Genomic DNA, 24,938 nt, shown 5'->3' with positions numbered 1-24,938 from the left:
TGCAACATCAAGTGGTAAAGGAGAGGAGAGTTTTTTTCTGGCTGCTACATTAAATCATGAACAGTACACTTTAGATCTTCCAGCTAAATCCAAGCTCTGACTATCTAATATTTGAACTTGCTGATGTGTGCCTGAACCTGAAGCTTATATGTCTCAGCTGATAAAAAGACAACAAAGAAAAGTTGACGTAAGTACGATGAGATCAATGCAGCATTCTGCAGCTTTTAATCGTCTGGCATTGGGTCTAATGACGGCAGCCTCTCACGCTTCTTCGAGGAAAAACAATCAAGTGCTTTTATAATAGCTTCTCTCCTGTATCCAAGACACTGCTGGAACAAAATCCTACTTCACAATTATCCATGGCAAAACATTGTTTTTCCAAAGCGTACTTAGCCTCTCTCAGGCTACATAGTACAAAGCTAGCTTGCTGCATTATTCCCATAGGGGTCCGGGTGCACTGACTGCCAGTATAAATGTGTGGTTTGGCTGCTGGGTTAGCGTGGTTAACCAAGTGCTGTCTGTTATAATTTTGCTCAAGACTGTAAAAGACCAGTGAGCACAGGGATTAATGGAGTGTCTTAACAGGTCTCAATGTTTCTAATACTTTAAAGGGAAGAGACCCTCCATGTTCCTCGGTCTGTGCTGAGGGTCAAGGGGGCAGACAGTTGTTGAGGTATGTAAAACAAGCCTTGAATAATGAGTTAGCAAAGAGCATCGACAGAAAGACAGCGCTGCCGTTTTAGAACCTTTCATGGCTGCCAGTAACAATACGAAAAACACAAAGTTATTTGTTGAAATATTCTTAGTAAAAATGTTAATTTGACTTTTAAACTTTTCTATGGTTTTACAAACAGTATTTGTTATATAGGGAAGATAGTTTGATTGATTCAATTAGTAAAGAAAAAGCAAAGTAACAAAAGTTACTTTACAGTTACAAAAGTTACAAAATTGGAGTCTTTCAGAATCCATTTGGATACAATCATGTGGTGTACTTTCAATTCCAGGTGGTTGTGACATCCAGTTTAGCTACAGGGGATCAGCTAGCTTTAACAGCTCTGCTGTGACTCAGGATAAACAGGGGGGAGAAAACGCACTGAGACGGAGAAGAGAGGATGTGAGGAGGAGCAGATAGAGCAAGAGGAGGACGAGGGCAGTGACACAATAAAATGATGGAGAGCTAAGCCAGAACACAGGCATGGAGGTTATTAGTATAAACTATAACAGTGTCAGCAAAGTATGTAGGGCAGTCTGACAATATACACACGCTAAAATCAACAGAGGTAGGAACACACACCTACAAATAATGGGCATTTGGTGAAAATACTAAGAATGATGTCATCAAGGTATCATAAAAACGTCATACTCCCTGAAATTCATTATGAAATATGTTTTATCAGTATTTATTCTTTGGAAAACATATAATGCTGCTGTATGTTTACTGCCAATATGTCTAAAGCGGTTGTTGCGGTTGAGCGCAATAATAATTAATTGTTGTCAAACAGTATGAGACATCCAGAGCTAAGTGGTTTCCCAGAGTAAACCATTTAGCTAAGGTGGTAAGACGCCCACATCCTGATGGATCCTGTTTCAAATTCCATTTAGTAAGTAAGTAAGTGAGAGTCTAAACTGGTGGTGCACAATTAAAAAAATAAATAACTTTTCCCCCCCTGTAAAGTATGAAAAAAACAACAACACATAAATCTTCACATGATAACTGAAATTAATCAATCTAGAATGATCTGGGTGATTTCGTAACTTAATGCTGCAAATGTGCTCCTTCTCTTCCTGTCATTTGTTCCTATATATAAAAGTCAATTTTAAAAATCTGACAGCATATCAAGCAAATCTCAAACAGTGCGCTGCAGACACAGGTTCGGAGCTGTTGAGCAACAGACACTTTAAATGCTGTGTAAAATTACTTAGCCACTCTTTTCAATTACGATCTCTCACTCTCTGGTCTGTGACAGTGCTCCACGTTGTGTTTACAGTCTGCTAGCATTAGCTGCTAACATTAGCAGACTGCAACTTTAGGTGCATATGTTTTAACACCCATGTAGCACACAATATTTGCTAGTGTTAAACAGGATACGGATCGTAATTTTAAAAATGGAATTCTCCTGGACCTAGTAGATTTGCACAACTGCATAAACAGCACAGAACCAACAGGGACAGAAGCGATAAAATGTGATAAGAAAAAGCGAATCCTGTTCAGTTTCTGTGTTCTTATAGCTATACACTAATTTGACGACCCAAAGTCACCTGCTCAATAGTTTCACCTAACATCATAGTCAAATGCTTACTAGTCCATCCTCCAGCTTATTATTTGCACATATTCTGCTACATGTAGACAGAACACTGGCTTTAAAAATTACCAGTGATTATGACCCAGTGTCCAATAAAAACTGGGTAGAGACATTAGATCCAAAACAGAAGGTTCTGATCATGTTTGCTGGATTACAAACTGCTGGTACAGAGTTTGATCTCATATATGTCATTTCCACTATCATACAGCTGCAAACACACATACACAAACATGCACACAAACAAACACACACACACACAAAGTCACACACACGAGGGAAAGGTTAATACATGTCTTCAGCATAATTCCACATAAGCAGCAGTACTGCCATAACCACCACCTGAGTCCTGGGCACGACGCCAAAACTGCATGGTGCACTGCTAGGGGTGTGGGTTTGTGTGTGCATGCACCCATTGTTTAATGTGAGTATATGTACATGTGGCTGTGCGCGTGTGTGCGGCAGGAAGAGAAAGCAAACTGCACCAGTTTTTGAGCTCTGACTAATCTTTAAGAGTCACAGACTCCAGTCACTCTACTTCAGTCTTCAGGCACCAACAACAAAAAATACTTTACTAAGGTTATGATCTCTCGCTTTCTAAGCTAGCAGCCTTTTTTCTATGGTCACACTTTTTACGAGACCGTTCCAGTAAGTCAATACAGCAATATGCATTGTGCAGAGCTGTTGTTTGATGCCTTGGCTCTCAAATATTTACGATCAGCCCGCCTTCCTGCAGCACAAACAGGAGATGTTGAGGCCTGCATACACTGGCTGCATGCATCCAAACACTAGGCCTCACTGGCTTGTATGGAAGGCTGCATATTGACAGCATCTCACTATATAAAACATTAGGCTGTGTCTCCATTGCACTGTTTGAGGTTTGCTTGATACGTTACAGCATCAATGTGAGTTATTGCTTAAGAGAAGCAGCAAGATGATCACATTCATTTCCCGAATCGCAATATTTTGGCTTCTGCAACTTGACTAAACATGTCCAACTGCAACATATGACATGATGTGCTATACATTAAGCTACGGGGCAAAAACAACCTAATTTTGTGTGTGGACCATGAAAATAAAGTATATGGAAAACAAGGACCTACAATTTCTTTGCTCACACATGTGCATAAGTTATGTATTAGCAACATTAGGAAGCAGACTTTGTAAATAAATAAGAAGAGCATGCACGGCATCGCTGTTTACCCTCACTGGTGGAATTTAAGAACTGCAAAACGCTGAAAAACTTTTGATGGAGATGGAGAATGGGGATACAACAGAGGTAAAAGACTCAGTCTGCCCCACTGCTGACCAGATGGCTGGAAGTTAACATTTGTTGTAGATGCGTGTTTTGCCACACATCACAAAACACCTTGATATTGTAATTGTACCATTTGTGATTCTTTTTGGTTTACATAACTCATTTTTGCAGCTACACCTGCCATCCACTTATCTAACACTGCAGCATGTCAGTAACAGGCCTTGGCATGCGGTATGTCTGAAACATATAAGAAAACCATCTGAACACTCTGAGTTATAGCTCTCTGGCCTACTCTTCACTACTTGTCCATTTGATTCCCTGAGGATTAAACTAATATCTGAGCTTGAACGCTTTAATCCCAAGCGTGTCTCTGCCATGTGACTGTGTGGCATAATCACACGTTTCAGTTACATCGAAGCAGCAGGCCCCAACTGCTTACAAAGGAAAAACAGCTGGCGAATATCTGCGGAAGAGTGTCCTCAAATGTGAGCTTTCATTGTTGTATAAATAACTCCAAACAGAAGTTGAGTGATGTCAAGATTTCTGCAGAAATCTGATGCATCTTAACTCGGCTTGGCTACAAAAAGCAAAATCTTTCATTTGTGTCACTGAACACACAGAAGCTGATGAAAGCAGGCCAAAGCGCTAAAAAAAGAGTGAGTCCAAATATAGATTTCTAATTATTAACTCAGATTAAATAGTATGATTATAAACCACATCATATAAATTTGTCAGCAGTTAGTTTATGCAAAAGTATTGCAACCACAATGCGGCACAAGCCAGTATCTTCTTGTGTTAGTCCCAAGTGTGGATAAATGCAGAGGGTTGTTTCAGGAAGGGCATCCAACATAAAACACATGCCAAGTTAAACATGCAAATCATTGCTTTCATACCGAATCTCACTTCCATACCGGTTTGATGGCAGCACGGGTTAACAACGACCACCACCAATACTATTGACTTACAGAGTGCTGGTTGAAATTGGGGTACTGTCGTCCAAAGAAGGACAGGAGGAAGGCGTGTTCGTAGACAAAGAAAGAAGAGGAAAGCCAAGAATGTAGGACTGACAGTAGGGACTTTGAATGTTGGGACTATGACACGGAAGGCTAGAGAGTTGATTGACATGATGCAGAGAAGGAAGGTGGACATACTGTGTGTCCAGGACACCAGGTGGAAAGTTAGCAAGGCTAGAAGCTTAGGAGCAGGGTTCAAGTTGTTCTACCATGGGTCAGATAGGAAGAGAAATGGAGTAGGAGTTATACTGAAAGAGGAGTTTGTGAGGAACGTTCTAGAGGTGAAAAGAGTATCAGACAGGTTGATGAGTCTGAAGCTGGAAATTCAGAGTGTGATGTTCAGTGTTGTTAGTGGCTATGCCCCACAGGTAGGATGTGAGTTAGAAGAGAAGGAGAAATTCTGGGGAGAGTTACATGAAGTGATGCAGAGCATCTAAAGAGGTGAGAGAGTGGTCATTGGAGCAGATTTCAATGGGCATGAAGGTGATGAGAGTGTGATGAGCTGGTTTGGTCTTCAGGAAAGGAACACAGAAGGACAGAAGGACTTTCTTCCAAAAGAGGTGGGAACATAGGGTGACATTTAAGAGTGGGGGGATAAAAAGTGGACAGGCAGTTGATCCTGATGACATACCTGTGGAGGTATTGGAGTGTTTAGGAGAGACCAGCAATGTTGTAGAGCTTAGAGACAGTGGCACTGAAGAAAAGACAGGAGGCAGAGCTGGAGGTAGCAGAGCTTAGGATGTTGAGGTTCTCTTTGGGAGTGACGAGGATGGACAGGATCAGGAATGAGGACATCAGAGGGACAGCTCAAGTTAGATGTTTAGGAGATAAAGACATTTTCAGAGGAGACACTGAATATATCACTAGAAGGATGCTGAGGTTGGAGCTGCCAGGCAGGAGGTGTAGAGGAAGACCAGAGAGGAGATTTATGGATGCAGTGAGGGAGGACATGAAGTTAGTTGGTGTGAGAGAAGAGGATGCAGAGGACAGGGTTAGATGGAGGCACATGATTTGCTGTGGAGACCCCTGAAAGGGAACAGCTGAAAGGAAAAGAAGAAATACATGCAAAAGTAGCACATCTTTTTATTTCACTGGTTGTGTTCAGTTAAAATATTGAAAATAACGGCTTCACGACTTTGTTTTAAAATGAGTCTTGGGCAATCGATCGGGTGGACGTTGCTAAATACTAGTGTAAACACCGCAGAGGCAGACTGTGACCCAATCACTCAAAACACTTTACAAGGTGGTCTGGGACATGTGTGACTAAATAGCTTTTGTACTGTAAATGCTAATGTGTCCTCATGTGTCCCAGTTGCAAGAAATACGTAATCAATGCAAGACATAGCGGTTGTTTTGGTGTGAGCACGCACCAGACCGTGCGACTGTTTATGAGTAAGCATTGTGTTTTTGCTCCTATAGTTAGCTGCTTAGCTGGAAGGAAGCAGGATGTTTGGTTGGAAGCTCATTTACTGGCCACAGCCCAAAGGCTAATAACCCCTAATCAGGACAGGGAGGGACAGCGTGCAGTTTAATTTACAATTACAGCACGGCAAATCAACAAGCTATAAAAACTGTTACACCCACTCAAAGACGCAAGTCAAGCAGTCTGTGGAATGTTGACACAGTTTCTTTTTGTGTGTGTAAACTGTGAGATCACAGTGACATGAAACAGAGGCCCAGATATAGAGGCACCTTCTCTATGATCAAGTGTCCTGAACTTATTTCTTATTACGTATAATATTTCTTATAAGGTGGCTCTGGACTACAAGGAGATCTTATAGCACCCAGCAAAGGAAGTCATCGCTTACACACAGAGTGGTTTGGACTGTGGCTGCTGATTGTTGACCTCATTTCACTGAGTGAGATAAGGGGTGAAAGTGGTTGATAGTGGATTTCATTAGAGTTTCTCCATCATCAGGCACATGGACTGGGTCAAAGGCGAGTCCAGTTTTCTAATGTGACCCATTTCCAAAAATCAATTCAGCAGTGTAGAATACTTTGCGCCATGCAACTATGCATTATCTACTTTATACCAATAATCCTGTGTAAACAGAAACTCTTACACAACTGGGGGGCTTTCAGTACCTTCATACTTCTTTTAAATCTGAAACCCTCGTACTGATACATCATTGATGTTAATGAACCAAACTTTGATTAACATCAGGTAATGTATCTTTTCTAAACCTGTTGGTCCCTATATGTGCTCTTTCACTAAAACACCTCAAACAACCCTCTAATGGTGAGGTTTTCTGATCAAGGTATCAGATTTTCATTTTAATTCTCACTTATATGGGAATATGGGACAGTACCTGTGAATCACATAGTAAATGCACATTTTCACAGTATCAATGGTATAAGGTCAAGAACTGAAATATCTTTTTTCTTAATTTTTTGCAATTACTTTTAATTACTGTCAATAAATGCCTTAAATAGAAAAAAACTGTTAGAAAAGGAATTGATAAAAGTGTTTCTTTTAGGAGTAGAAGCCATTGGAATTTCTTATTGAGTCCATCTTTTAATACTGGCAGTCTACCAGGTAAAAATTGACTGATAGTGAAAGAAGCACTGTTTGCACCCACATGGTGATCTGCAAACAGCAGATCAAACAGTAGCAGCAGGTTTCTGCTTGTTTCCATTCCAGCTTCTCACCATCTGTCCTGACCCTGTACGCAGACTGCGTTTCCATGCAATTAAATACCAGGTTACTCAGAGAAATCAACTTTCTCAGATAATCAGGGAATGACATTTCCATGCACTTAAGAAGCCTGTTTCCTAGAAACCTGCGAAGACATGCAACAGAAGATTAATCTGAATCTAAATCTATCTAATCTAAATTTCCTGTCGGACTTTAGACAGACTTTGTTTTAAAAATGAGGCATCACCCCATTAATGATCTCTCAGTTCATACAGCATTTGATTCTGTGTGTTCCTATCTGCAGCCTTTTGTTACACACGTGGGTAGTAAGAGAAAGCTGCAGAAATCTGGTTAAGTGTATACATGGACATTTAACAAATCATCTTTACAGAGAAAGCTGAATGTAACCTGGTGACTTAAGTATAGTCTTGGCTTTATTCTGTGAAGTGCCTTGAGATGACTTTGTTGTGAATTAGCGCTATATAAATAAAGTTGAATTGAACTGAATTAAGCCCATGTAAACGCACTGACGGAGGTCCACATGTTAAGCTAACACAAAGCTAATCACTCACAGGAAAACTAGATAAGGTAGCATGTACACACACATGCAGGCACACACAACGTGTCGTATTCAAGCAGACTAAGTGATGTCATTCATCAGTCACAAACATGCAGACAAACAAGCGTAGAAAAGCTGCCTTTAATGTTCAACTTCCCACCATAGTGAGAGCAGACAGTCCAAGCAAGCGCACACATCATAAAAGTTCATGGGACCTAGAAAGTTTCATATTTATTAGTTTACGCTAGCTTTAAACTTTACATACCACTACATTAACAAGAGTTAGAAATAAAGCATTAGCGTTGTTATGGTAACAACAACTTTGTCATGTTCATCCATCCATTCATTCATTATCTATAATCTCTTATTCTGGGTAGGGTCTGGGTGAGGAGGGGGGTGACTCTGGAGCCTATCCCAGCCATCATAGGGCGAGTGGGGGGGGCACACCCTGGAAAGTTCGCCAGTCTATCAGAGGGCCAATGTTCAATCAAGGTAAGTTTTTTTTTTTCTTTTTTCTTCCTATCTTATATTAGCATCATCTTACTATTTATCAAATTTTTCAAAAATCCTGGTTTGTCTAAACCTGTTGTACACCATAACAAATGAGAACGGCAAACATGAGGGACTGCAAATATTTTTTTCATAAAAAGAAGAAACGTTATAATTTTGTTTTCAGACATCTGGCCACCAATGGAGTTCCCAAGACCAATTAGCAACATTAATAATGACACTAATAATCATCATCATTATTATATTCATATTATTATTTCACGTATTACTATACTTTAGTTCCATGCTTTTACCTATTTTGTATATCTGCACAGTTCAAATCTGTAAAACTATTTTCTAAGTGAAATGAAAAAAGTTGTTGGATTTAGTTCATCATATCAAGTTACAGCATAGGTGGACTGCACTGCTCATGAACTCAGTTCTTGGCGTTTACCATCATTAAATGTTAATTATGGAGTTTCCCCAACTCAACTCACAAAAAACACTTAATCGGCGGGAAGTTAATTTAACTCTGGACAACTACTGTACATGTTATCACTGTATGAGAGAAAACTGGAACATGGAATGGAGGCTCCAGGGGAAAGTGAGATACAGGGGGGAAAAAGAAGGTGAAAAAGACCATGGGAGAAAGATAAAGATGGATAGAGGAAGGAGACAGCGAAAAACAAAATACATTTAGTCAGTAAATGCTGTCTGAGTAAATATCTGGATAATGCTGCACCAGCTTAGGGTGAAATCAGCACATTACCCATCACTGGGGTCAGGAGGAAGAGCTGAAACAGGGAGGCATAAGCGCTAAGCAGAGGCACTGATGGATTTTCTTCATTCGGATGTGGTGTTAATAGTTAAGATCCAGACTCTGAATCTCACTTCTGCAGAATTTAACAGATCAGAGTTTAATTTTAACCTGCATGTGAAATGTTGCTGTGAAGAAACCCTGTCTTACGTATTACGAAAAATCATTACTTCACCATAAATCAACTCTGAAGTTTTTTTCCACAGATTATTAATAGGTGAGCAGACACCAACAAATACACAAGCAAATATCTGTTGTTGACTTTTATATTATATGGTTTCATTTTTCATCACTTGTGGTTTAATTTCTCCTGCTGCCAGCACTCAACACAAGATAAACACAGGCTTTTTTATCTGAGCATTGACGCATAGAAACCATATAGCTTATAATTCTACTTAATAAGGGCACCTTGAAATGGCCTTCATCAGCTCCATTAATCAGCTTCCTTTGCCTGTGCAGTGAAAGGAGCTCCTCAGCTGCACTCTGGTCACCCAGAGAAAAGGAAATTACTCTTCCATATCACTGCAAGGGAGGGGAGAGCGTTTAAGGGTTAACCTATGAGATACCTAATGAGGAGGAAAGAGCAAAGAGCCAAAGCTACTGGCTAGTCCATGTAATGTCATGAGCTGCCCATGTTCTCATTTTACAGATTAATAAGTTTGGATTATTAATGTAAAAGTCTCACTTTAAATCTAACACACAATTATGTGCTAAAGGGGAATCGGGCCAAGTCATTTTTAGAGGCATTGTATTGAGGGCTTTAAGACAAATTTTGTAAAAAAAAAACAAAACCTTTCTCTCATGACAGTGAGCAAGTGCACTGTGATCAGAGGAGGGTGTGGCTTGAACAGCCAAACAAGCAGATGTAAATCCATTTTTTTTTATACCTAAAAGTGCTCTGAGCACTGGTTGGAATCCAACAAATGCAGCAGGGACTGATGATCGCATAAACTGGAAAAGCCTAATAAATGTGGGAGCTGATGGAGAAAATGTGAAATGTTTAGATGACATTGTTCAGGCCATTGGCATTGCAGTGCTGTCCAAGCCATCTGCTCCATCCATGTAACTGTAACAGTCCTACACTTCTCAGTAACTCTAACCAAAAAACTCTTAACGGGATGACAAAGAAAACTATTTGAGTTTCTGTCTGATGTTTTTTCTAGTTTCTGATTCAAAGATCTAAGCATAGAGAGTGTCTTTGTTGTACAAGCTGTGAAGCCCCTTGAGATAAATTTGTTATTTTGAGCTCTAGAAATACAACTTGATTTCGTCTTTTTTTTCCTGAGCTTGTTTGTCACACTCATGCAATTAAGCTCAAATATCAAAGACACACTCCTTGTCCCATTATGCTCTGTAAAGGTCAAGTCTTTGTATTTAAAGCTATTGTGAACAACATATTTGATTGACAGTGGATGTAGGTCTGTGTAATATAGTTTAATTTTATGTCAGTGTTCTGGACAATTTGCACTTTTAAGCAATTTTCAGAATTTTCTCGATTCTTCTTACATAAAAATGCATTAGAACTATACACTGTTCCCTAGTAACTACAGTCAATATAAATAGAGAAAAACATGACAAGAACGGCTGTTCCCCTTTTATATATTGTAAACATTTGGAAGAATAACATTGGGAGCGACTCATAGTAACTGCATATTAGGTTCTGCACGCTGACATTACTATCCACAACTGTGCTGCAGGGACACGCATGAATCTTACAGCGTAACACCACCACACAGCCTGAAGTTTCCACTGATAATCCTTCCAGTGATAAGTGTTTAGAACAACACCCCTCCCTCTTCTCCCCGACCCCCACTGTACGACAGTAAAGCACAATGTTAATCCACTGTAGATTCGAGTCTACTTCCAGTCTGCCTTAATTAGTTTGATCCTTCTGGTGGGGGCTTCAACTGGGAACAACAACGTCTCTCTACTGCAGCGATGTACCAGATTATGCTCCTATCCCAGGAGCACAAACACCTTTAACTCAGAAAGATCTACTGGGTGTTTTATATGTATCCACTCATTTATGCTGAGGTAAATCGCTTTATTCACATTTTTTAAAAGTTAAGTGTCACTCGTCATTTGGATACTTTTTTGGGTTTAAAATTCCACATCTAACCACACAAACAGCCTTTAGAGTAAATGAAAAAAATGGATGAACCAAAAACAAGTCTAACATAAAAGTTAAAAAAATAAATAAATAAATGTGACAATCATTGAAACCAAAAGCTTGGGGATATAAATGAATAGCCAAAGAAGTCAAACAAAGAAAGGCTGGATTCTGGAACAGTTGTAGTTAAATATTTTTATAAGTTAAAAACAGATTATCATGGATTCATCTTTAAAACTCAGTGAACAAACATTGCTGAACAAGGAATAAGAAACAGGCTTCAATAAATACCAGTCATCCCTCTGCACGAACACTGTTTGGCTTGATTATTATGTGTAGCCCACTGCACACTTTTACTGCTTGTCAGAGAACACACCGGACTATTGAAGGAATGGGTCAGGACCACAGTAAAATACAAGTCAGAGAGAGGAGAGGACTCAGGAGGACAGGAGAAACGGCTGTTAGCTGCTCTGTCAGCTAGTGGGAACCATATGGAGCAAAGACAAGAGGGTTTTAACAAATCACTGCAACTTTTAGCTGGAGAGAAAATGTTTTTAACAGAAGACAGACCTGAAAAACTCACAGCCCTGAAACTGAAAGCTGCACATTTACGTGACTCAGTTTAAGTTGCAGGATGTCATTGTAAATGTTTGAATAATAACATCCAATTATTGTTATTGTTGCTATGGCCAAACTGAATAAAGTCTGTTTAAATGAATCTGTCCAGGCCAATTCTTGACATGTACCCATTTGTGATCTTTTTAGTTTGCATGCTGTAGTTAATTGTTGAGAATGATTCAGTTTGAGTACAGTGTGTAAATTGCCATCCTACTGCAAGTCAAGTTATTTTAAGGTTCATAGAAAGATTTATTTTAAGATATGATATGTAGGTGATTACTGCAGGAAGGGTTTTTTTCAGTTTGACTCTGAAGGGGGGGCTGACGCTAACTAACAGCTGTCGGCACAAAGGCTCATGTTCAGAGAAATGAGGCAATTGAGACAATTTTCAATTTCTGCCCTGTGTTTGACCAAAGTGGTCATTAAAGTGGATGTCTGGGCTGAGATGAAACATCTGAGAATGTACAGTTACGACAGATTCATATTATATTGAAATTAAATTGAATCAAGAGATCAGAGCTGATGTCCAGCCATTTGTTCTGTATTTCAGTTTGGTGACTGTAAACAGTTTAGATGTAATGTCTCTGTTAAAATCAGAAACAAAGGGCCTGTTTGGACAGAAACCTCTAAACGACCCTTTGATTGCTGAGGATGTTTTGTGTGTGTGTGTGTGTGTGTGTGTGTGTGTGGGGGGGGGGGGGGGGGGTTTGCTCTGTCCCTGCCAATAAATCGACAAACACGTTCTCACACAATCACACTCAAGTTAAGAAATGACAAAGTTATTATTCATTTCCCAATGTTGTAACTGTAACAAGCCAAAACCTGCTGTTCAATGTGACACTGACGACCTGAAAAAAACAAGAAGATGCAGTCTGTCACTGCTGGTTGTATCCATGCACTTATCACTTACCTTACAGGGAAGTCATTCATATCTTTATACTTCTACCCCTCATTTTTTACTTTCCCCTCAAAACAGAGTCATGAGGAGTAGTGGTTGAACTATCTCCCAAAAAGCTTGAGGAACCTTTAAAGCCCAGCATATGTCAGAGTCTAATTTGCTGAGGATTCCATAGTAACACTGTTCCCATCGACACATGTTAATGTTATTTTTGCAACCACAATGCACGTTTAGCGGTGGTGAAAAGCAGCCTGTTCATCAACCACAACGACACAATGCCAAAGGTACTAAATAGGATAATTACGAATGTAAAATACAAATTCATATCTTTAGTTAACAGCTAACAGGCTCAATGTCACCAAGTGAACTGTTATAGTTTTTTTATTGTTGTATTTTTGCTCAGGAAACGTACATAAAAGTTAGTATGAAGGGCTTTGTAGCCATATACCACTTTGCCATAGTTTTCACGACACCCCTAGCACTTCATTTAAACTTAGTCATTTAGCAGACGCTTTTATCCAAAGCGACTTACAAGTACAAGGCAGCAAAAATCTAAGTCAAGTAGGAAACATCAAAGCAAAGTGCTATCAGAAGAAGTTTCCGTTTCATGAGAAAGCAAGTGCAAGAAAGGACAGAAAGGAAGTGTTTCTGGTTTTTTTAAGAATTCAGTGCACATGAAGGTGCAGAAGACTTCATGTGAATGCACAAAACCTAAGAAGGGCCAAGGGGCGAAATTGGGATTCGGCCAAAATATCAACAGAAATCTTACAGCTATATTATAATTTACATCAGTATGAAAATGAAAATATAATTCTCTGGTTCAGCTTAAAAAATGGCTTTGCTACTTACTTTTTCTTAGTGGGACAAACAAGACATTTAAGAATGTCTCCTTGGGCTATTTGACTACTAATAAAATCAAAACAATAATCAATGATGCAAATGCTAAAAGCTCACAGAGTTGAAGAAAACTCAGTAAACCGATTCTGACAACCGCTGGAAGTAACGCAGCAGGGCCGGTAATTTATTACCCAGCAATCCCAAGTCTAGGCAATAGATACTGTAAATAATTCACACTGGATGAAAACACCCTGTCTGTTCCTCCATTTCATAATACTTTACACAAAAGCACATAAAACAGCAACAGCTAAAAAACATCTGTCTGGTTCCCCTGATAGCACAAAGCTTACTCCCTCAATCAGCACCTCCCTTTCCTGGCTCACATCATGGTTTAAAAAGAAAAAAAATGTACATTCACCCTTATACAATTGATTTCAGGACTATAGGCTAATGCAAAAAACTGGAAAGGGTTACACAGCTTGAGAGTTGAGGGTAAATCTTATTAATTGAACACATTTCACCTCATTATTCATGTCATATCCCAGAAGGCTGGGCGGCGCAGCTACAGTGCACAATGGAGTCTGTCATGTCAAACTTCCAGAGATGGAGAAACATGACTTCACACAGAGACAGAGCCATGACTTCATCTCTGGAAGCAGCTCTTATTGTTTCAGGATCGGGTCCATTTTTATTGCAAACTGAGACTAATGGTAAAACATCAATCTTTACATTTACACAAAGCAGAATACAACATGTATTCAACACAGCCATTGGTTTAATGCTATGACATGGAAATCACCCTGCAGAGAACATATTGAAGCACAGAATCATTACTAAAGTCTACACCACATTACAGTTTAGACATCTGAACCTAAACAAAACCAGTTAAACAATATTGTTCACTCTATAATCATCTAACCTTAACAAGTCTCTGCAGGCTGATTTTATACTGTAGTGAATGAATCAATGAAAGCAACTGCTGCATTTATTATAACACCTGGCAATGTTTAGATTCTTGCGTATGTTTGCATACGCACGCTTAGTGGCTGGTTTACTGTTTATGGAATTGTTGCATGCTGCTTCTGCTATTTAACAGCTGAGTGAAGGGAAAACTTCAGTCATTTTTTAAACTAACCACAATTTCAACAATTCCCATATGGACAACAAAAACCAACAATGAATTGGCTCCACTTACGCTTAGCGTCTGTGAGGCTGCAGCCAAGATTAACTTGTTCGTCTGTGCCGTAGACCTGCGTTGTTAAAAACTATTAAGAACACATCGCTCCCCTGGGTGACGTGTTTCTTCATTGAGAGGTTTGTTACAAAAGTTTATCCAGGCTACAAACTGACAGACATTAAACGTGAGTGGACGTGGTTCACTGTTGGTTTTAGCATTTGAATAGGGACTGTTGGAAAATACGACTCACTTTTGAGAATGACAGAAGTTTAGCTTATAAAGCCAAAAACCAAATGCAACCTGGTTGACACAACACAAACCACAATCTACACAACCAAATATGACTCACTCACACACACACACACACACACACACTCTACATGACAAACAAATACGCAACAAAATGGCAGAAAACATTGAAAATGACCTTGAAGCTAATATATTTCAGCCAAAGATTCAGGTGCCTCCATGCTTATGCAAACCGATAAATACCTGAACCTGAATATGGTCGTTCCTCACTGTCAAAGCAGAAATGTGCTCTCCAACAACATGACACATTCATACACCTGGATACAAAGCAGCTCTTAGTAGCAAGTGGCCACAATGACAAATAGAAACATAACTTGGCCAACTTTTGACAACTACTGTGACATGTCCATTCCGCCCATCACGTTAGCACCACTAATGTGCACACACAAATCCCACAGAGCAGCACGGTGGGTCATAATAACAGAGGGAGACCCTTTTACTGATGGGTGAGTTCCAGAAAAACAGCTACATATCCAGGTTGACTTCAAATATACTTTATACCACTGGCTGATAAGAAGCTTTTGTGATACTTTACACCTCAGGTGACTCAATTGGCAGACTAATGTTAATAACATGCTTAAATTGTTCATCTAAGTAATACAGAACTGCAACTGCCCTTTTAGTCATTTTCTAAATTAACAGAACAAATGGTTAAATGAAGAAATGAAATGTGGTTGAACAAGTACTCAGATCTTTTACTTAAGAAAAGGTGCATTAGTGATGCTGTAGTAAGAGTAAAAATACTTCAATACTTTCAAAAGTAAAACTACTAGGTGTTCAGTGCCACTTTCAGAATAACGTATATTACTTCAATATCTGTACTTTTTGTCATCTTACATAGCTCTAATTTTGGACGCACTTTGAATTCATGGTGTTATCTATTCTATAAAAATGAACTAATTTTGTATGTTTCAGCTTTATTTCATTATTTGGTATTTTTGGATCATTTGGGATCAAAGTTCAGCTTTGTGTCAGTGTGGCTCAGTGCACGAGGTTAGTTATTCAGTGGGTAAATGTGGCACCAACTGCATTTTAAGCACTAGGTGACAACTTCATACACAATACTAGAGTAATTTGATGGTTACATTTTGCAGCCCTACGATACGAGTTTCCAACACAACATCCCTGATGTAGCTGAAAAACGGACCTTCACCACATGTGTCCTGCAAACGTGAACACGTCATTTGTTAGAATAGACCAGAACCGGTAAAAACGCCGGTTCAGTGCTCTGTTCAGGTGAGCGGCGGGGACACACACCCGGCCAGCTCCCACCGCAGTGACTCGATGATTTCACTACTCACCGCATCTTTCTCCTCTCCGACGGTCTCCTGCGGCTCCGTGTTACACAGTTTCCTTTTGTTTTTATTTTCTGTTCGCTTCATCTTTCACTTCAGTGCAGAAACGCTGCTTCGTCGCAGCCTCTACGAACACAGTTTGAGGGCTAACGTAGCTCAACGTGTCGGCTCACGCTGACACCCCACTGGCAAAATGAAATCCCATCGCTTGGTCGATGCAGCTTCGGGAGTTGAGAGTCCACAAATGAGTTCGTCCCGGCCATCCAGCCAGCAGCCAGTCCTGCGGCTGCGGCTGTGGCTTAGCTAACTTGCCGCCTAGCTACACGTTTGCATGCGGATTCCACATCTGGAGAAGCCGTTGTGTGACAGGCTGTCAATCAAACCCGCGGCGCCAGCGGCCACTGGTTTCTCTTTGAAGACAATGAAAAGGGCGGTTCACGACGGGTCACGGTGACGGTTTGTAGTCCGCGGTGTGAGGGTGATCCATGCTCGGCGGTTTCTGGTGCCGTCTCTCACAACAGTTCACCCAGACCAACTTGTTAGGCGTTAAGTAGCTGTTAGCCACCGACGCTAGCTTGCTGCTGAGCGGTTAGCCAAGCTGCCTGCTAACGCTTTACCTGCCCAGAAACACCGTGACACCCATGACAAGTCCGCGTTCGCTCCTAACGGACGGTTCCAGATGCTTCCCGCCACGCGTCTGTTCGGTTGCTCAAGCCTCGGTCACTCAACGGGCGGCTGAAGTCCTCTTCGCGTGTTCGTCCATCCTCACATAAAGACTGCGCGCTGCGTGTGCGTGTGTGTGTACACCGGGTCCAGGTCTGTGTTCAGCTGCGGGCACGGCACGGCACGGCTTGTTTCCTGACTCTGTCAACGCGGCGTCAATGGACGAGAACGACATCAGCGCCTCCGGTTTGTTCTACCACAATAAAAGCACCGCTTCTACAAAATTAAACTCAAAAACGGAAAGTTTTTTATGGAAACGTTTGAACATAAAAAAAATATTAAAAATATAAAAACACGGAAAGCGTCACACTAAAGGAGCGAATGAGTTAAACGCTCTCTGTGACATAAATGTATCAATCTAAAAAGAACAAGGTCATATACTTGTAAGTATTTGAAAAAATGTTAAAAATAATTTTTCTTTATTTTTTATGAGATGGATATGAAATCAGGATATATAAAATACACTATTTGCGTTGCTCACACTATGGAGTTTGTAATCGTTATCAACGTACTTTTCCAGGGCTCCCCCAGATGACAACTTCTGAACTCCAGTTGGTGAAAAGCTCCTCCAGATGATGTCATCTGGAGGAAATTTTCAGCTAATGCAGAAAAATATAATTAATATAGGGACACGATAGGGAAGTCTAAAAGCATTCATGTACATGTAATCCCTAAACTAAAGCCGTAGAAAGCAAGTTAGAAAGTGGTTATGTTGCCCTATCTTCTTCGATAGCCGGCTATTAATGATTACAAAACGACAGTATTTCAAATTATAGAAATATACTGTGAAATGAAATTCAGGTCAATTAATTTACATCTTAACCTAAAATTCTGATCATCACCTCGCAACATACAACCGTCTGTTGTCGGTTGTATTTTGAAGGAACCCCGGTCTAGTTTCAGCTTCATAAATCGACAGTTTGACGTTGAAGTCTTTATGCAAAATCCTAGACTCAGTACATGTGAAACATGCAACGACAAAATAAATAAAAACGTATAATCGAATGTTTCAAATCACAATTTAATCCTCTTTTGGTTGTTTGTTTGAAGAACGCGTGCATGTGTGTGTGTATCAGGTGTCAGTGACAATTGTATCAGTTTTGTTGGATTTTGCTGCCACCTGCTGATCAACACTATAATCACCACACAATGTTTTTAATAGTGTTAGGAGATAAGAGAATAAAGTATGTTTTTTATTATTCGAATTGTTTGGTCATATAAAGATTATTTTGCAACATATTCTGATATTATATTGTGTGCTGAAACAAAAAAAGAACTTGATGGAGGAACAACAATGAACAAGTCGGACATAGTTTTGACCCCTTTTATTAAAAAGGTTATTTTCCTTTTACCCCAAAACCTTTTAATAAAGAGAGCATGCATAAAAATACATATTTTCTCTCACAACACAAAACTTGCACTGATGTACACACTCGTCAATATGTACATACACATGTGGTTTATAAAACCACACAGACACAAAGCAAAACACTACATTTGATCTTTGGGGAATAATCAAACATAAATTTGACAATTTTACACCTGATTTTGATACAACTGACTTTGGTTTTTCTTATTGCTTACGAAATATTTACAGTTCTTTTTAAAATGATGTTCTTTGCTTCCTTATTCCCCTGTAGCATAAAATAAAGCGGGCTTTTAATCCACTTACAATTGATTGTCAGAAGAGTGTATATATTTATCCAAGTAAGTTGTTTAAATCAATCCATCTTTAAAAGTGAAACAGAAAACATGGCACTTCACCCAGGCCTGATACATAAATCAAAAGCAAACATGAAGGCTAGTATTGCACAGTAGCCCAAAACATTGCATATTTCATTGAAGCATAAGAGGGCAGTGAAGCCACAGTTCATGCACCAAAAGAAAAATTTAACCCTACTACAGACAAATCAAACTATAAAAAGACATAAAACTTGGTGATGCCATCACAAAACGTCCAATGGCAGAGAAGCTCATTTGCACAGTGATTGTCACAAATTCTAAAAAGGTCTGTAATAAAATATTCCGACAAACACATGTTCATACACGGGTTTTTTAAAGACGTCATCTTGAGGGAAATCCAAACCTAAAATAAAGTAAAAAAAAAACACCTAAAGAATTTTAAGAACAAAGAAGTGTGGTCCTTGTTTTCCTTACAAAGGCGTAATGTCATCAGTTTACGACCATGCACACAAATATTTTCTTCTCCTTGTTAAAATGATCAGTGCACACAGTACAAACTGCTGATGAGCTTGATGACTGTAACATGTGCTTGTTCTTATTAACACCATGTGGCACATAAGAGCCAGTCAGTCAGGAGGCTGTCAATCCATGCAGGTGGACCCATGTTATTCAGATTCTTTCAAATATCATAACATTAGTATTCTGGAGTCTGAGGGCAATGATTCCTAAACAGATGTTTTGGGAGTAAATGAGATGAGATAATCATCTACCAGCTATCTACTAACTATTCAACCAAACCATCAACATGGCTCTACGTAGTTTTTTTTTTTTTTTTTTTAATGGAAGTAACTGGCTAATTTTATGACCTTTTTGTACAACCAGGACAAAACTAAAACATATCTACTGTACCACCTGAAAGTATGGCTTTGTTTCCACAAGCTGCTCAAACCACATGCAACTATTCTACATATTAACTAGAAATACAAGCTTCGAAAGAAGCTGAGAGGAAGCACTTTGCTGTTTGGTTTTGGCTTTGAAATGTGTCTCGGGCCAATGAAAGAGACAGAATTTCAGCATTTTCTGTCTGAAAAGACATTGATGATGGTGATAATGATTGGGGGTGGGGGGATGGCGTATTACATAAAGGCTGCCTGCAGGGGGCACTGATGGGAAGCCTTTCACAGGACAACAGAGGAAGAGGAGGAGATGGAGGAAGAAGCTCGGGGAGTCATGACGCCCCAACCAGGAGAGAACAAGGCGAGTTCACAGAAGCTTCCGGTGTTTTCACCTGAAAGACACAGAAAACGTTCAGAGTTTAGCATTATGATTTTAATAAGTCAGGGACAAAATTCACACTTTTATTTATGTTTCACAGTTTAACACCCTGTTTTTCCATTTAAAAACTGCACAGCAGCAGCTTCATACAACATCTTTTCCAAGGGTGTGTAGCATGTCATGGCTACCAGCAGATTAAAAAAGAAAAAAGAAGCTGGACAGAAGAAAATGCATCACTTAGCACTGCAAGCACCCAAGTGTCAAGTGTTCTGATTAGAACTTAAGTTTGCTGAGAACATGAGTTAGTCATTTTAAGAGAGTTAGGCTTTGTGTTTTCTGACTTCAAAGACAAAGAAACAGTACAAATATTCAACACTGCAATGTGCATTAAACAGCACACAATCTCAGCAGAAAATGTACAGGAACCCTGTAGAGTTGGCTCAGTGTAGTTCAGTTTCTTGTGGTCCTGCTTTTATGGCCTATATGTATGATACAGCACAGTAAGCATTTAAAAATCAAAACTTATGCAGCCGATCATTTTTGTATTGATTTTATTTCTATCCTAAGTGAAGCAAAAGGAGTCTCAGAAATGCTTGTCTGTTCTGGGAGCTTCTGGGAGCTCAGGTCAGGATTTACAGCTTAGCCAACAGAAGCATTGGTACAGTGGCTCTGAGAGCTCAACACATTGCGGATTAAAAACCACCAATTTGATGACACAGATGCAGCATTTTTTTTAAATCACTGCAAACAGAAGAAAAGCAAACAAATCTGAACCAAAAAATAAAGTCATCTGTATATTTTCGGTTCATTATTTCCTGTCTTCAATTTGCAGCATTTTTCTAAATTCGGCACTTGAAATTTTTTCTCAAGTTTGTAAAGTTGTTTTCTTAAACAGCGACTTCACTAACAAAATGCTTGCTGTGGTTCTAGTTTGGGGTGTATATGTACAGTCATGGCACAAATGGCTTCTATGCCATTTCAATGGGTACAAACGTTTGCATAATTAAAAATGACCTTTGAATAATTTCTGATGAAGGAATATTTACTAGCTGCATGTGCAAAAAATATTATGTTGATATAAAAACATTTATGTTGTATTCTCTTAGGGGATTAGGGGATGCAAACATTTGCTTCCACAGGAAGTCGACAATTTGTGAAGTTGCCCTTTAAGTTGCAGTACGCTAAGCTTTATTTTAAAATAAATAACAAAACATTTATTTTGCTAATGAAAAAGGGCCTAGTTTTTGTATCCTGGTCACTCTATAAAGCAACACTAACAAAGTTAAGAAGTTCATGGATAAGCTATATGTAAAAATATTTTTAATACCGAGCTTATCAGCAAAAACAGGCAGCATCATCACCAGTTTTAGGGCAGCAAACAGAGCCAGGCAAAGCCAGAGGACCATACAGTACCTTTACAGGTCCAGGGAAGTGAGGAAGAGGAACAAGTAGAGGAAAAGGTGGAGGAAGAAGGAGGGAGAGAGAAAGAGGCTCGTTGACGAAGGGAGGAAATCCTGAACTCATTCTCCTGAGGAGACTCAGCAGGAGTCAGGAGGAGAGAAGATGTTCGTTTAGAGGAACAACTGTGCACCATCATCACCCAAACCTGTAGCAACGTATGCACCTACCTGTAAGTTTGTCTTAGCTTTCTTCAGGACGTCCCGTGTTCTCGACACTGGAAACACACACAGAGCATCTGAGAGTCATATTCATTCATTGGGTAAATAGTAATACAGGAGTAACTACAGTACGTGTCTACTGTGGGTCGCAAAAGATAAGATACAAGTATACATTTACAAAAAAGAGTGAGATTTTACATTGAAGTATTAGATTTCTGCTCTGATGGATCTGTTTGATAGAATCACTTGAGGGCTGTTTGGTTTTTTTATTAGAAAAGATATTTGATCTTATGTACAGTATGTGTTACTAGAAGAAAGCATGAGTGGCTCACGTTGGCTGACTATAAAGTGCTCCATGCTGTCTTTGGTGCGGTTGGAGCTCTTCAGTCTCTCCATGGCGTCCCTTAGAGCCTCTTCTTGTTCTGAGATCTTCAGACGGAGAGAGTCCACCTCCCCCCTCAGAGACTGATCCTAAAAACACATTTTCATATGACAGACACTCTCATTTAGTCTGTGCACGTTCAGTAAAATGAGTGAAGAAATCTAACAGAAATCTATTTACTTATCTTGAAGACAAACTCTATTATTATTCACAACAAGCTCTAGAAACCAGTAGAAATAGCTCAGTTCTGCAAAAAACACTTTGGGACAATTAGTCTGTTTGAGAAATTATACTTTTTATTCTGTACTCTTGAAAAGAAAGCAGTTATTTGTCTTAGATTATGCCTTCAAGAAATATAATAATACCAAGCCATAACAATAAAAGCCTAAAGGACGTTTTTGGGACAGTCGCTAAGAAATTTGAAGTGTGTCCCAATACTATATTTTCTACCAAGAAATATTTACCAGAGTAAAGAAATACTCCATTAAACAAATACAAATAATAAGTCATCCATTCAAAATGTTCAAAAGTATTAACTAAAGAAAAATGCCAAAAGGTAAAAGTACTTTTATGTTCAGTGGCTCAGTTCCCATCAGTGAATAAACTGTTATTGGATTATAGGGCAATAATTGATGCATTACTTACATTTAGATAATGAATCACTTTACAAACTGCAGAGCAGCAGCTGAAGTTTGATTCTTTTTTTATTTGATGTGTTTCTAAAAATTAATATTAATATTTATTAAATAAATGTAGTGGAGTAATAGTACGAGTAATACTACAACACTTGTATCTGAAATGTAGTCAAGTCAAATTCTTAATTAGTAGAAGGATGGAAATACTTATGGTAGTATTAGTATAGTAGTAAGTAGAAATAGCTCTAAATTGTACATAAGTAGAGTATTTTGTTACTTTCCAAAACTTCTGATAGGAGCAAAGTCATAAAAATGGTTTCGAAAAACGACTTTCTGACTTTTCTCTGTAAAAACAAGAACTTGGATGTGTTGGTTCTGACCTGTTTGGTTTTCTCAGAACTGGGCAGTGCTGCTCTCCAGAACATCCGGAGCAGAGATTCGGCCTCCTCCAGGATGCGGCTCAGGGTTTTAGTGTCGGCCAGCAACTTCCTGACAGAACCCGAGTCCAACGGCTGAAACATCATACATCAACAAATCATAAGCTGTTCATCGAAAAGCACTGTGGCTCACGCCGTGAATCGTTTCGATCGCTTGGACTGAGCTTATTCTGGTTCCTGGACTCACCTGACAAAGGACGAACTCCTGCGGGCTGCTCCGAGGACAAACGGTGGCCTCCATCTTGCAGAGTAAAGCACTGCCCTCCAGGAGTTGCTGCTGCAGAGCTTTGAAGTCATCGACGTGGGCGACCACGTGGCGGCCATGGCGGTTGGCAAAGGAACCGTCTGGAGCTTGGCCTTGCAGAGTCGAGGCTGCTGGGAAGGAATATTAGGTTTGAGAAGTTGTAAGTGCTATGAGGTACTTTACTGTGATTCAGGAAAATAACACTTTGTCTGAACCTTGATCAGCAGCTCCAGTCTGTTCTGCAGGTTTCTGCACAGAATGGAGAGGAGAGGACAGACTGACGAGTCCTGTGTCTCTTACAGGTGGAGAGGGAACGTTATCTGCGGAGGAACATTTCTATTAGTGCTGAAATGTCTTTAGTCACTTGCTGCTGCACAATTCAGGTGTCTCAGACACACTGACCGAGCTGTCTCCTGGCTCGGCGCTGTGTGTCCAACTGTCCTCTCAGCTGCTGCTCCAGCTGCACGCGCAGCTCCCTGGGGTCAAAGGTCGTGCCACTGTGTGCAGGCTCGGTGCTGTCGCTGACCTGACCTGCTTACACCAAACACAAACCAACCAAAGGTGAGCAATTCCCTTCATCGCAGCTGGAAACCTGCCCTGTGGGGATGAATCGTACCTGAGTGTGTGATGGCGGCGACTCCACACACTTTGTGGTTCACCTGCAGCTCACACTGAAGAGAATGGACCAAAGTGCGGCTCTCGCACAGCTGCTGCTGGAGGACGCTCACCTCATGCTGCAGCCTGACGACACACACACACACAAAATCACATGCTACTTAGCTTATTACTGGTGTGTGCAGCTCTGTTCGTGTGATGGGAAGCAGCTCCCTTGCATTTGCACGTGCTCCACACTGAACTCGACACACCGAATGAGCATCCAGATACACTGCAGGGAATCTTTGAGAAAGGCTGTACTTTGAGTGGGAGCAACAATGAGAGGTGGGCAGAAACTGAGGCACAGAGTTACGTTTTAGTTCACACTTTCAAATAAATGGAGCATAAGTTGATTTTCAAACTATTACTATTGTAGTGCAAGAGAGCATCTCTTCCCCTAAAGTGACTGGTGCTTTCGTATGTGTGTGGAAATGTGTGTGTAGGGTGTAGGAGGGAGGGGGTAGACCAGACTTTCAGTATTTGTAGAGGGGGAGAGTTAGAGACTGAGTTCCGAGTCTTAAATACCCTGCGGACGGTATATTTGGATGATGCAATAAATATTTTAGTGCAATAGGACATTTTATGATTCTAATAGAAATTTTCAGGGAGGCAGTTGATGACTGGTCATGACAAATATTGGAGGTGATAAACTGCCATTTGTCCTACTCTGTGGAGATGTGATTGCTGGCTGTGTCGGTTTGAGGTGGCTCAAGAAAGGGAGTGGACATGGTATTGACCACTTTAGGGGTCTTCTGGGGGGGACTTTAGCATCAAAAGCACATTAAGAGTCTTCAGTCAGCCATGAGTGTGAAAATACAGCCTGTGTCTCACTGTGGGGCACTGGTGGCTTGTTTGACATGTGTCTACTTCTCTGCAGCGAGAGGAGTTAAGATAACGTGTTCACAGGTTGTAATGCAGCACTTTAATTCTCTAATCTCAAACTTGGGATCGAACCTTAAGCCTCAATTACG

The 24,938-nt window shown here is 40.0% G+C and overlaps 2 protein-coding genes across 2 annotated transcripts in view; both read right to left on the bottom strand.

Annotated features, from left to right (window-relative positions):
• mast2 (microtubule associated serine/threonine kinase 2) overlaps window positions 1-17,181 on the bottom strand; it is a 148,682-nt gene extending 131,501 nt beyond the window's left edge. The window contains 1 exon segment of the mRNA XM_067512236.1: window positions 16,322-17,181. Within this exon segment, the coding sequence (XP_067368337.1) occupies window positions 16,322-16,402 (81 nt within the window). The 5' untranslated portion in view covers window positions 16,403-17,181.
• Window positions 17,182-18,348: 1,167 nt separating this feature from the next.
• Window positions 18,349-24,938, bottom strand: part of pde4dip (phosphodiesterase 4D interacting protein) — a 29,627-nt gene continuing 23,037 nt past the window's right edge. Inside the window, exons 28-36 of the mRNA XM_067512494.1 lie at window positions 23,930-24,054; window positions 23,716-23,844; window positions 23,529-23,633; window positions 23,257-23,444; window positions 23,013-23,144; window positions 21,948-22,086; window positions 21,625-21,671; window positions 21,410-21,524; window positions 18,349-20,009 (exon numbers count right to left, since the gene is read on the bottom strand). Of these exons, the coding sequence (XP_067368595.1) occupies window positions 19,900-20,009; window positions 21,410-21,524; window positions 21,625-21,671; window positions 21,948-22,086; window positions 23,013-23,144; window positions 23,257-23,444; window positions 23,529-23,633; window positions 23,716-23,844; window positions 23,930-24,054 (1,090 nt within the window). The 3' untranslated portion in view covers window positions 18,349-19,899. The remainder of the gene's footprint in view (window positions 20,010-21,409; window positions 21,525-21,624; window positions 21,672-21,947; window positions 22,087-23,012; window positions 23,145-23,256; window positions 23,445-23,528; window positions 23,634-23,715; window positions 23,845-23,929; window positions 24,055-24,938) is intronic.

This window comes from Channa argus, chromosome 8 (genome assembly GCF_033026475.1).
Source record: "Channa argus isolate prfri chromosome 8, Channa argus male v1.0, whole genome shotgun sequence".
Classification (NCBI taxonomy): Eukaryota; Metazoa; Chordata; class Actinopteri; order Anabantiformes; family Channidae; genus Channa; species Channa argus.
This window is presented reverse-complemented; position numbering and strand designations above follow the sequence as displayed.